At 30.8% G+C, this 13,794-nt stretch overlaps 1 protein-coding gene across 1 annotated transcript; it reads right to left on the bottom strand.

Moving 5' to 3' along the window:
• Positions 1–1,921: 1,921 nt before the first annotated feature.
• On the bottom strand, positions 1,922–13,059 carry LOC139481661 (zinc finger protein 239-like). The gene is made up of 3 exons (XM_071265114.1): positions 12,975–13,059; positions 8,687–8,815; positions 1,922–5,101 (listed from the first exon to the last, which is right to left on the bottom strand). Exons 2-3 carry the CDS (start codon positions 8,757–8,759, stop codon positions 3,474–3,476), a joined length of 1,701 nt encoding a protein of 566 aa, XP_071121215.1. The 5' UTR covers positions 8,760–8,815; positions 12,975–13,059; the 3' UTR covers positions 1,922–3,473.
• Between the last annotated feature and the right edge of the window lie 735 nt (positions 13,060–13,794).

Genomic DNA, 13,794 nt, shown 5'->3' with positions numbered 1-13,794 from the left:
ATTTCTCGAAAGGAACATTGGCTTTAGATGTTATTCTGTTGATTTGACAGCGTTAAGCCAAATCAGTTCTAACTGTATCAACATATCCTATTGAAGTACTGACACTTGATTGTATCCAATCATTTCATAAAATTGTTCTTTTCCTATTTACCTGTAAAGTGCAGCAATTGGCAAAAAAAAATGTTGTTTGAAATGTGTTTGATCATTTCACTAGTACTGTCAGGTCTTATTAAGGATGGTGTAGATCGTCAGTATTATTTCACTAAGGAGAATCACATGCAAAACATTATATACTAGAAGGCAAAATTGTTTTAAAAGTTCTCTATATATAGCAGTTTCAAAGATACAACAAAACGTTTACTATCAAAAAAAAGATGTAGTATGATTGACAAAGAGACAACTCTTCACAAGAAACCAAATGACACAGAAATTAACAAAGCCGTTCTACTACTTTACCGTGTCGGCCATCTTAATAGACAAATAAGATCATCGGACACATTTTGTTAAACTAGATATTAATACTGAATGTTGCTACGTTTGGTTCCTAGTTTGGTTTCAGATTAGATCTTTGTAAACGTTAAATGAAGACAAGTGACAAACAACGACGGATGCCAAGTAATTCAAAAGATTACCTGATGTTGGACGAGCTATAAACTGGTCAAAAGAGTCAGTTAAGGATAATAACCCTTACAATAAGTCGTTTGACATTGTCAATCATAAACTCCTAGATATTGAGTAGTCCTACACCATTTTAGTCAAGATAACCAGTATGTAGAGTGACATTCTGAACACTTTTGTATAGTCTGATTTTCCCTTTCGGAAATGGTTTTAAAGACAGCAGTGTCCTTGCATTTCATCCCTATCATCTTGTTATAGCCTTAGTGGTCATTTTGTTGGCTGGCAGGATTGGCAGACATATTTGTTTTACTAGATTTTTTACTAGATACCTAAAGAATAATTGAAGCTTAAACTTCGTTCAATTTGTCCAAAGGAGTTTTAAAGATTTTTTTGTAAAAGCTTTAATTTTAAAGATCTTTAAAGGACGGCAAGTTCGAACTTGTCATTTTGGTGATGTGGGCTTAAAATACAGGCAGGTCTTGACATTGTTTAATTTTGTTATCTTAACAGATTTTGCATAAATTGAAAGAACTATTTAAAATGACTTACATGATAACCCTTCAAGTATCTTCTATTTTTAGGAACAGCGTCAATGTTGTTTGAAGGACCATAAAATAATCCAAAAAGTAAATTGAAATCTGGACGACCATAAAAAGCCATCATGTTTAATTTTGATTTTTAAAACAAACGAAAATCTATAAAATCTTAAAAAGCCACCATGTTAAATTTGTATTAGATTATTTTGTTTTCCTGTTCACATAGACAAAGAGTGACAAGAAGGTGACTGTCAAAAAAATCGTGGATTACAAACGATTACTTATTGCACTGCGCGGTCTTATTGACGAGATGATTTTAAAACATGTGGAATGGAAATTTCCATTCAATATTTAATGGTGAAAAGCATTCTAAGAGTATTGCATGGCAACAAATAGTCCATTTTCATTATACTGGAACAAAATTCTATACCTGATCTAGATGATCTATAACTTGGTGTAACCTAATTTAAATAACAAATACCAAATATCTTCAGGCATTATGCAACAATGTGTGGAAACTGATCATTTGAGTGAATTTTCCAAGTCCAAGGACTATGACTCTGCACACAATCATTTGGTCAGAACAAAACTCGAAATTTCTCTGTAACTTGTCATGGTAAACACTAAATACCAATTATCAAATCAATATCATAAAACATGAAGAAAGAAAGAGCAGAAAACTAAATATTTGAGTGCAAACCTGTTTAAGTCCCTTGTGACTTCGTTGGTAGAAACTAATAATCAAAAGGAATTATGTAGAAACAATAGCTCTTATAACATTTTTAATGACTTTGTATACTTTTATATATAGTATAGACATTTATAAATACTCAAACACACTATAAATATTGAATTAAAAAATATTTAAGAAATCAGTTTAACAGGTTAAAAGGGGATTCAACGTATATTTTCTTGCTTCTCATAAAGTGCAATGAAATACATTTAGACTTTTTTACTATAAATGTCTATCTATTTATATTTTTTCCAATTTGTGCTCAAATTCTTCTGAAGAAATCATATTTTTAACTGAAACATTGAAAATATTTGTCATTGAAATCATATATTGATAAGAACAATGAAGATAATATTTGCAGCTTTCAGTAAAATTCATCACATACGATGCTGTGAAACACTTAATCACAAAGTTTAAGCATCTACTATATTATTTATAGATACATTTCATTCTAGATCACATAATTTCATTTTTTTTCTGTGAGCTGTCATTTATATGTACCTGTCTGTATTTGCATGTAAATGTATATTTTTAGTTCAACAGTTACTGACAGTATGTATACAAATATAATTCCTCTATGCACTTAATGTATATAACAGCAAACTCACTATCTATAAACATGTAAAAATAAATAATACAGAAGAAAAATATTTAACATGCTCAAAACTTGAATTCAGAAAACTGATAACATTTGATTAAGTGACCATAATTTATTAATAGAAAAGGCTATCTAGATACCTTAATTTACCAAGAGAAGAAAGGTAATGCAAAAACTGCAAACAAATTGAAGGTGAAATTCATTTCTTTTTATATTGTAATAGAAACAATAATAATAGAAAAGTGTATATACATTTTTCGATAAATGAGAATATCCACATTATAAATATAAATGACATAGATAAAATAACATATATACTGAACCCAATTTCACACATTCAGGTAAATAAGCTAGGATGCTTTTTTAAAACAGTCTATTGACAATGACTGAACTGAGGACAGGGAACTCTTGAAATATTTACTTTTATTCTATATTTTAATGATCTTGTTGTTATATTTTATTTTCATTTTGTTATGTTGTGTCACATACTATAAATATGTAGTTTTATGGAAATAAACATGATAAAGATGTGAATTGAATTGAATTGAATATATATATCTATACCTTTGGCCAAGATTGTGTTTTATGCATTGGGATTTTTCAAAGTGATAAAATTGAACATAGTATTTTTATATGGACAACCTACACGTACATGCTTGTCACATTAGTCATCTTGCATTGTCTTGATTTGTACAAAACAACATGTGAGAGACTTTTAAAATACTTCAAATGGTCAGACAAATATATAAATAGTAATATTTCATAGAAATCACTATGTTTTAGACTTTTTTTGTGTTTTTAGTTTTTTTTTAAATAAATAAAATCTTTATCAAAGTGATCATCTGAAATAAATAGACAATTCTTAAGATTGCAAATATTTTGATTAAAAAGGCTTCATCTTACACCATATATACATGTATATACATGTAATTTAAAAAAACTTGTTCATGTAAATCTTTAGCTGATCTACAAAAGTATCACACTTCATTTAGGAATTAAGTGGGACCACTTCACTATCTTTACGACTTTTGTGTGTTGCAATATGTGAATTAAGATTTGCAGATTGTGCAAACCCTCTACCACATAAACTACAAACATATGGTTTTTCTTTTGTATGAGTTCGAATATGGCATACAAGAGAATAAGACTGAGCGAATCCTTTACCACAAACATCACAGCAGTGCGGCTTTTCACCAGTGTGTGATCTATCATGTATTTTGAGTGATGACTTTTGTGCGCAGGTATAACCACATTTCTTACATTTATATGGTTTTTCACCCGTATGTACTTTTTTATGTCTTGTTAAGTCACAACTCTGATAAAACCCTTTCTCACAAACTTGGCACTTGAAGGGTTTCTCCCCAGAATGCATTTGATTATGGCTTTTAAGTTGATACTTGGTAGGAAAATTTTTGTCGCATTTTTTACAACAAAATGCTCGTTCACCAGTATGGACTCTCATGTGAGATTTCAGCAGAGAAGTTGTAGAGAATCCCTTGCCACACGAATCACATACATAAGTGTTATGACCTTCATGCACATTGAGGTGAGCTTGCAAATTTGCTAACTGTGTATACCCCTTACCACAATGATCACACATAAATGGCTTTTGTTCTTCGTGTATGAGACAATGAGTTTTTAAGTTTGATACTTGGTTGAACTTTTTCCCACATGTACTACAACAGAAAGGTTTTTCCTGTGTGTGTGTCCTTGCGTGTCTTCTTAAGTCTGAGTTTTGAGTAAATATTTTGTCACAAATTTGACATGGATATTTCCTTTTTCCTGCATGCCTATTAACATGCCTCCTTATATAAGAATGTGTTGTAAATATTTTCTGACATATTTTACACATAAATGTTTTATCTTCAGTATCTGGGTCGATGAACTCTGTTACAGAATTTCTGAACAAAAGGTCCTGCCTACAAGCTATACACATATTACTTGTATCTTCAGCATCAACTTGAGAATCTTTTTTAGAAAGGACTCTAGATTTTTTTCTATCAACTTTAGAAACACTTTTAGTGAGGACCCTATTTCCTAATTTTTTCCCACACTTTTCACAAAGGGGATCTACAGTACTTTCATTTTCACTAGAATCAGAAGAACTATCAGCTATGTCTTGAAAAGATTCATCTTTTACATCTTTTTCTTTCTCTTCAGTATCTTCTCCTTTAACTTCAATGGATTCATCCATTATATCTCCTTCTTTATCTTCAATTGATTCATCTTTTATATCTTCATTTATTTTTTCTTTGATGGATTCATCTTTAACATCTTCTCCTTTATCTTTTATTGATTCATCTTTTATATCTCTTTCTTTCTCTTCTATAGAATCTTCTGTTTCATCTTTACCTTCATCTTTGATTGATTCGTCTTTTTCATCTTTTTCTTTATCTTCAATCAAATTCTCTTCCATATCTCTTCTTTTAGATATATTTTCTGTATCTTCACCAATATCATTGACAGATTCATTTTTCATATCTTGTATATCATCTTCAATGGATTTTACATTCATATTCTTTCCATCAAGTCTAGTATCTTCATAGGATTCATTTTCCATATTCTGTCCATTGCAAGAAACTTCCATGGCTTGGACAGAATTGGCTTTCTCCATATCTGTACAAGTAAAAAGAGTTAAATCTAGCTACTGTCATGACTGTTAAATAGAGAATATCATATGGCTTTTTCAATATCGCATCCGTATCAACCCGAGACACCAATATAATCCCAAGAGCTCTGCTCAAGGGATTATATTGGTTGAGGGTTGATATGGTGTGTGATATTGAAAAAGCCATATCATATACACTTTATTATATACATATACCTCAAGTAGATTTTTTTTATGTGACATGACGTTATACAGATAAGGAGGTTTGAAATGAGGTCATACAGATTATAGGTTTGACATGACGTCATACAGATTACGGATTTGATAAAGCCGTTGCAACAGTGACTGCAATCGATGACGTGACGTCATACAGATTAGAGGTGTGATAAAGCTTTTGCAACCGTGCTGATATCGATATCATCACGGGTGGCTGGTACAGCAAGCTTGCCATTGACTGTATTACACATACAATTTATCTGAATTTACTACAAAGTATATAATAATATCAGATTATTACATGGCATTTTTCATATCGCATGTATTATCAGCCCTAGGTTCAATATCAGCCCAAGAGCCGCATGGCTCGAGGGCTGATATTGACCGAGGGCTGATAATACATGCGATATGAAAAATGACATGTTATGATCTTTTTATCATATGCTTCAACATTGGAGAAAAATAACAGATTCATATATTAATCCTTTCACGTGGTTCCCAAACAGAAGTTCAAAGAGTGAGAAGTTCACGGACGTCGGATCCCAAATTTAGTACATTCGACATGAAATCTTTCTACCATATGCCTCAACAGAGAAGCAAAACATTTAAATATGGACGAATTAACAAAAAAAAATTCAACAATATACATAATGAACACTATTACGAAAAGTCAACTTTTTCAAAGTAACTTTCTAAATTGTGTTTGAAACTTTGAAAAAATGCATTTATTAAATAATTTGTTTGTTTTTTTATTTGTTTTTTATTAATATTTTATACAATATACTTTTCGGTATCCAAATAATTGTTTTGTACACTACTACTAATGTTTTTCACTGAAAATGTAGCATTGAGGTGTATTTTCCGGAATATGCCGAGTATCACCGGAATGCCATGCGATAACGTTACGGAAAGGCATGTGATAACAATCGAAGTATGTGATAAACTTTTCATATCAGCCTGCTAAGCACCAATTCGAAAAATATGGAATTAACGTAAATTTAATGCTATTATCAGACAGTAAAAAATATATGTTATTTAGTCTAAGTATATGATAAACATGTTTATTTTTAAAATCTTTTTTTAATAATTTCAGTTTAATGATTATAATTATCAAAGGAATGAAATATTTGCAAGCTGAACTTAAAAATACTTTTAATTGTACCTCTTCAATAAGTTTTCAGTTGAAAGTAAACTTCTTAGTCATGTTAGTGATAAATTTAAAAATGCTTCACACCTGGAAACTAAATTTCAGAAAGCTGGGATTTATAGATACAATGTACTAAGAACACTTCATTCATGTACATGTTCATTACAAATTGTATGTGTAAGACCATATACAATGTATACATTTTAGGAAAACAGAGCGTTGAAATAAGTTCGTATAGAACATTGTAGAATGTTCACATGAAGATTTCTACCAAATACTGTAAGGCAGTAACCAATTAAGTTGCTTTATTCACATTCATTGTTTGCCATTTAATAAAGGACAGACACCAAAGGGAGATAATCTATATAATACAGCTTTTACCAAGTAATTAAATTTGCAATATATATATTTTGACATTATGTCAAGTATATATAAAAAAGAAGATGTGGTATGATTGCCAATGAGACAACTGTCCACAAGAGACCAAAATGCCACAGATATTAACAACTATAGATCACCAAATGGCCTTCAACAATGAACAAAGCCCATAATCGCATAGTCACCTATAAAAGGCCCTGATAAGACAATATAAAACAATTCAAACGAGAAAACTAACAGCCTTATTTATATAAAAAAAATTAACAAAAAACTATTATGTAACACATAAAACAAACAACAACCACTGAATTACAGGCTTTCTGACATGGGACAGGCACATACTTAAATAACGTGGTGGGGTTAAACATGTTGGGAGGGATCCCAACCCTCCCCCTAGCCTGGGACAGTGGTATAACAGTACAACATAAGAACGAACTATAATAAACAGCTGCGCCATGAGCACATGATACGCCCGACATCTTGTGTGGAAGTTTTATGCAATCATCATATATAGTTTCTGAGAAAGTTTTAAGCAATTACCATTTATTGCTTTTGAGACACGGCGGGACATGTGAAACCCCCCACCCTGTTTTTTTTTTACAAATATCACGAAAATAAAATTTTGAATCAAACCAAACAGTATACAGATCTTTAGATTAATATAACAAAGAAGTGAGTTCAGTTTCAAGCAATAATCATAAATTGTTTTTGAGATACGGCCCAACATGTAAAAAAAAAAACCCTCCCCTTTTTTACAAAATACTCAATAACACAAAAATAAAATTTTGAGTCATCACCAAAAAGTATACAGATCTTTAGATTAATATAACAAAGAAGTGTGTAAAGTTTTAAGCAATAATCATAAATCGTTTTTGAGATACGGCATGACATGTAAAAACCCCCTCCCCCTTTTTTACAAAATACTCAATAACTCAAAAATGAAATTTTGAATCATCACCAAAAAGTATACAGATATTAAGATTAATATAACAAAGAAGTGTGTGAAGTTTATAGCAATAATCATAAATTGTTTTTGAGATACGGCGCGACATGTAAAAAACCCTCCCCCTTTTTTACAAAATACTCAATAACTCAAAAATGAAATTTTGAATCATCACCAAAAAGTATACAGATATTAAGATTAATATAACTAAAAAGTGTGTAAAGTTTTAAGCAATAATCAAGAACTGTTTTTGAGATACGGTGCGACATGTGAAAAAGTGCTGTAACTAAAAAAGTTTATATCTTATTTTAAATATTTTTTATAGGAGCCTACATTTTTTTGTAGATTTTTTCATATATACCGCTATTTCGTCAAATCACAGTAAAGACATACTGAAGGGTCGTTTGAAAATTTGTTGCAAACCAAAACTGTGTCAATAAAAAATATTTTAAATGAACTGAAAAACATTGGACCAATTTGGGAAGGTTATCATGTGTTTTTTTTGCCTGGTCCCCATTTTTACATAAATATCTATCTGTATTGATTACAATGATTGAGATTTTAAAAACCAACAACTCTTTTCACACAAAAAAAATCTTATGATGTAAGAAAGTGTAAATATTCATGATTTAAAAGTAAATTTTAAAGCGAAAAAAGCAGCTGAACTTTTTTTCTTGACAAATCTCTTGCTCATAATATTATGTTGGTTAATATAATGTCTGCATGTTTTCTTGGCAAATTGACCATGGTCATTGACTTTTGCCATATTAACATGGTTAATGGGGCAATGTAAATGATGTATATACACATGATACATGTATACATGTACCACAACATATTTATCATTATTCCCATGATTTTGTTCACTCATCCTGTCAACATTTTTTATGATGACATAATTTTATGTACCTTCATAGATCTCTTCATCTTGGACATTATTGGTAATGCTAAGACAAACTTCACTCCAAGTATCTAGTGACATTATGTTGTATCCACTATCCAAATAGGCACAGCTTCACAAAGGGTCAGTTAGTGGTCCTGAAATATATACATGCATATATGTGTTAAAATTAAAGCGCAGGCCACAATAACTCTTATAAGGAGTCCTCTGAAGGTTTTGACTTTGTTGACTAAGGGAGCTACCATTTGATTTTTATGGGGGGGCTAGGATGAAAAATTTTGTCCTGCTTTTTTTTTAGTTGTAATCTCTGTCCTGCCTTTTTATTTTTTACTCTATTCGGTCCTGCCTTTTTTTTTACTAGTTTATCCTGACTTTTTTTACACAAATTGTCATCCTGCCTTTTTTTTTTAACAAGTTTCTCATCCTGCCTTTTTTTTTTACTCAAAACTCCTGTCCTGCCTATTTTTTTAAAATTTCATCCTAGCCCCCCCCCCCCCCCCATAAAAATCAAATGGTAGCTCCCTTAAGTCTTGCTGATCATTTTTGCTTTTAAATTTTCTAGTCTATCTATTATAATTTCAAGATAATCATGATAATAAGCAAAAGTTTTTAAAAATGGTAAAGTTCATCATTTAGAAAATGAATGAGTAATAACTACTTACAGAAGTTGTCTGGCAGTTCAAACTTGAATTAACAATAGGTAGTGCTCAATAATCTTATCATTTTTGTCTGTCAGACAAAGTGCGCTAAAAATTAGCAATTTATACAATATATATGTCATTGCCAACATGAATGTGACAGTCATCTATTTCTTTAAAATTACTAGTATGCATGCACCTTTTGCAGTCAAGGGCCTAACTTAAATAAGTTATCAGAGAAAAATAACATGCATGTGTTATTACAGACACTTTCATGAGTTGTCTACTCTTTTTTCCTTAATCTGTACGTAATATAAACATGATTGTTATCAGTTAAATATATCATAAATATTTTATCTTTGATGGGCACTTGGGAATTCTTAAAACTTTGCCCAGTAGCTTAATATATTACCTTGATAACTAATTTTCTAATTCCATTAATACAATTTTGATCAACCATGGTAAATCAATGAGACAGGGCCTTTAAGGGTTAACTAAGCTGTAATAACAAGGCTTAGTTATTACAAGCATGTAACTTACTATATGAGAGTAAATGAGACACTTGGAATCTTGCGCAGTGCCTCATTACAAGCTCTGATCATCATTTCTTTCAATGAATTGAAGTACATTGTTATGCAAGTCAGAGCAAAGCCTTTAAAGAGATATAGAGAAGCTGTAATAACACCCTTTCATAGGCAGATTTAGGGGGGGGGCCCGGGCCAACCCCCCTTTTTGGGAAAAAATTAGGTTGCTTATATAGAGAATCACTGAAGCGTGACTGGAGCGGGCCCCCTCTTAGGTCAGTCAGTGGGCCCCCACTTATGAAAATTTCTGGATCCGCCACTGCCTTTGGTTATTGCAGGAATATATTTTCTGTAATAACATAGGTGCATGTACTATGCATGATTGGTGAACTATGACCTGTTATATCTTTGCAAAAATTAGTATACATAAAGAAAATTGTAATATCAATAGAGCTTGAGAAAAATTTAACAAAATAAAGGTTGTATGTTTGAAACATGTAACATACATATGTTATTACAGTTTTTTTTAATATTTTAACCCACAATAACAACATGTATGTTATTTTTTCTCTAATAACTTATTTAAGTTAGACCCTTGACTGTTTTGTCAAATTATTCCAAAATGAAATATTTGAAGAAATAAAACAAAACATCAGTATTAGATTTTGGCAGATGATCATGTGAATTTAAACATGGATGTAACAATTAAGCATGTACTTAATCATAGGTGTTTGCACTGTATTTCTGCAACATCATGGTACATGTACAAATGTATATGCAAGACCTCATTGTCATTCCATCATTACATTTTTAATTTGTGTAGACATCTACAATGTACTAGTTTTCCACTTTTTATACACAATACATTCTAAAATATCATATATAATCATGATTTATATTGTACTCCTCATTCATGTTATTCATACCATTACAGAATTATGGTTCGTTTGGTTAGGTTCATTAGTTCAAACCTATTTCTGATTCAACATGTTCATGATGTTCAATGTTGATTCAAAATAAAATTGGTGGAACTACATCATGTACATGTATATAGTAGGATACATCTACAAAATAAACACACAACGGAAACCTTTGTCTTGATCATGAATGAACATAACAGTAGGTGAAAATACTGTCAAAATAGGTTCAATTTGCATGGGTACAATTACGTTGTAATCTTTATCCCTTGTAAATATTGTTTTTGAATTGGACCAGATAGTCTTTAAATGGTGGGTGGATTGACTTGGGACACTCATTTAGGCAAATACAAACATCTAAAGACAGTTATAAATATTCATTTTATCCACAAACTGTTATAAATTGGAATCATCTGCCACAACAAATAATATCATGCAGTACGGTACAGGGATTCAAGAGTATGATCTCAGAATCTGCTCTCATCCCCATATTCTATCCCTAACTATTCTGTTATCAAATGTATATAGTTTTATAACAATTTATTTTTTCAAATGTACATACGTTATGTTGATTTTTTGATTTTGTTATTTTTGATTTTTTGTTGCTAAATTAGTGAAAATTATAAATTTTAAAGTCAGTAGGGGGTACTACTTATTCAAGTTATTTTTATTTACTGGAAGAAGTAAAAAAAAATATACACATATAAGTAAATCTGTAGGATACTTATACATGTTTATATAAAAGTGAATTTTATTTATACTTGTATAGGTAAAAATTCATCCTTTCTTCTTTTCTTGAATTCAAAAGATTTCTTTGCTCTAATAGAATTTTAAATTATGTACCCTATGCAGATGTCTTAACTACAATGTAATCATGCATTCAAGTGTAATTTCATGGACAATGAAAATCCCATTTGATCTTCATAACACTGCTAATTTACAAGCCCCAAAGGAGCAATTTTTGAAGGCCTTGTTCAAATATACAAGATCTTTGCTCAGTCAGTTTCTTTGCTGAATTAATGAGATGAAATATTGAACTTTAATTAAAAAAATTTAGCAAACCTGGGAAAAATCATTATCAAAGGGATGATTTTACATCTCAAAACTTTAGGATTTTTGTGGGATTTATAAGGGGAGATTATTTGCAAGTTAACAGAGAAGAAAGGTTGTGCAAATTATGTCATAATAAAAATATAGAAGACGAAAAACATTTCATGTTGCACTGCACAAAATATGAATCACAAAGAAATGTTCTTATATCAAAATTGTCCTATTTTAAAAATTATGACAAACAATCCAAAACGGAGGATGAATATATCAAACTATTACATGTACTTAATAGCAAGTGTAGAAAAACACTTAGATTAATATCAGTTTTTATTAATCAATCGTTTGAATTAAGGAAAAATGTCCTTATAAATGGGTAATATGAACAATTTGAAGCTATAACATACAATATACTTATGTCAGTATTTTATTCTTATAAATTAACCTATATATATTGATATATTTATAACTGCACATTTCATTGTTCAAAATATGCCTATTGATATTCTATGTAGTATTGTTTAATTGCTGCATCATTACTATTTGTATACTAGTTGTATGGGCCGTTGCCAATTATTGTAATTGTGTTTGTGCCAATAAAATATTTGTATTTGTATTTAAACATTATTTATTTTCTTATATGTGTATACTTTTTTTTACTTCTTCAAGTAAATAAGATTAACTTGTATAAGTAGTACCCCTGACTGATAGTCGACGCCTGGCGAATAATCTTTAATAATTGAAGGATTGCTAGAAATCTAAAGAAGAAGAAGAAGGTGAATCCAGAAATTTTCATAAAAGGAGGGATGGGTCACTGATTGCCAAAGTTGGGACCTTCTCCAGTCATGATTCAGTGACTCCCTGTAAAATCAACCATTTTTTTCCCACAAAAAAAAGGGGGGGTTCCAAGCCCCTTGAAAAACCCTCTTAATCCATATCTCTGGCTAGTCCAAATAAATTAATTACGATGTCTGGCAAGGTTTTTTTTTATTTTGTTCGTGCAGTTAGTTCAGAAAATAGTGTTGTGATTTTGCTTTTCAGCCTTTTGTTCCCCAAAAAAGTATTTCGCATTTTCATATCGGTCAGGACTTTGTCAGGACAATAGTGTAACTCTTGTTATATAGGTAATGGTTGTTTTGTAGTATAACATAACCTTAATGCTCAAATAACCTTATGATTTGACTATGATTTGTTCTGCTTTTTGACGAAGTCAATAGACCTATTTTGTGACATTTGGTAGCTATGTGACACTTGCAATGATTGGATAAACCAGAAAAGTACATTAACATTTCTATCGATATCGGTTCAAACGTGTATTTTTTTCCGGAAAAGAGATCCGACTTGCCTTATCTTATCTTGTCTTGTCTTGAATGAATATCCACACACCTCTGGTTTCAGAGTAGAATAAATATATTCGTGTATATAACACCCACTTAATGTTTCTCACACTTTTTAAAATCTAAAACAAAATACGATTTAGATTTTAAATATTCTAAGCTTCTAGGTTACATAGATTATTTTCAATCTGTTTCAGGTAAATGCTTAAAATACATTGGTGAACTTGACTTTTACAAACGCTTGACTGATTTAAAGAGTTATTTCCCTTAACCTAGGTCTACCTCCTTAACCTGTTAACTGAGTGGTTGCAAGCAACCCTTTCTTTTTATTCGCAGGTGATGTTTACGTCTAATTATAGTCCTATAACATATGACCTCGGGGGCATTATTTACTATTTCTATTTGCTGTTCTGATAATTTTTTTTACTATCAATGTGCCACCCGTAGACAAAAAATAAAAAATAAAAATATCAGAATCAGTGAAAACGTTAAATAATGAATATATAATGCGAAGGCATATATATATTATAGGACTAACGTCTAATATGCAACGCAAAGCAAAGTTTTCTACTAATGTACTCTACAAGATGAAGAAAGTCAGTACATCCACATTTACATTGACAATTACAGAGCAAGGCACTATAGCATCCAAT

This window comes from Mytilus edulis, chromosome 7 (genome assembly GCF_963676685.1).
Source record: "Mytilus edulis chromosome 7, xbMytEdul2.2, whole genome shotgun sequence".
Classification (NCBI taxonomy): Eukaryota; Metazoa; Mollusca; class Bivalvia; order Mytilida; family Mytilidae; genus Mytilus; species Mytilus edulis.
The sequence above is the reverse complement of the archived record's forward strand: the minus strand, read 5'-3'. Positions and strand labels throughout refer to the sequence as shown.

Coding starts and splice junctions, on each gene's coding strand:
- LOC139481661 (XM_071265114.1), bottom strand. CDS start 8,759: ATGTCACTAGATACTTGGAGTGAAGTTTGTCTTAGCATTACCAATAAT. Junction 5,102..8,686: donor AGATGAAGAGATCTATGAAG/GTACATAAAATT, acceptor TTACTTGTACAG/ATATGGAGAAAGCCAATTCT.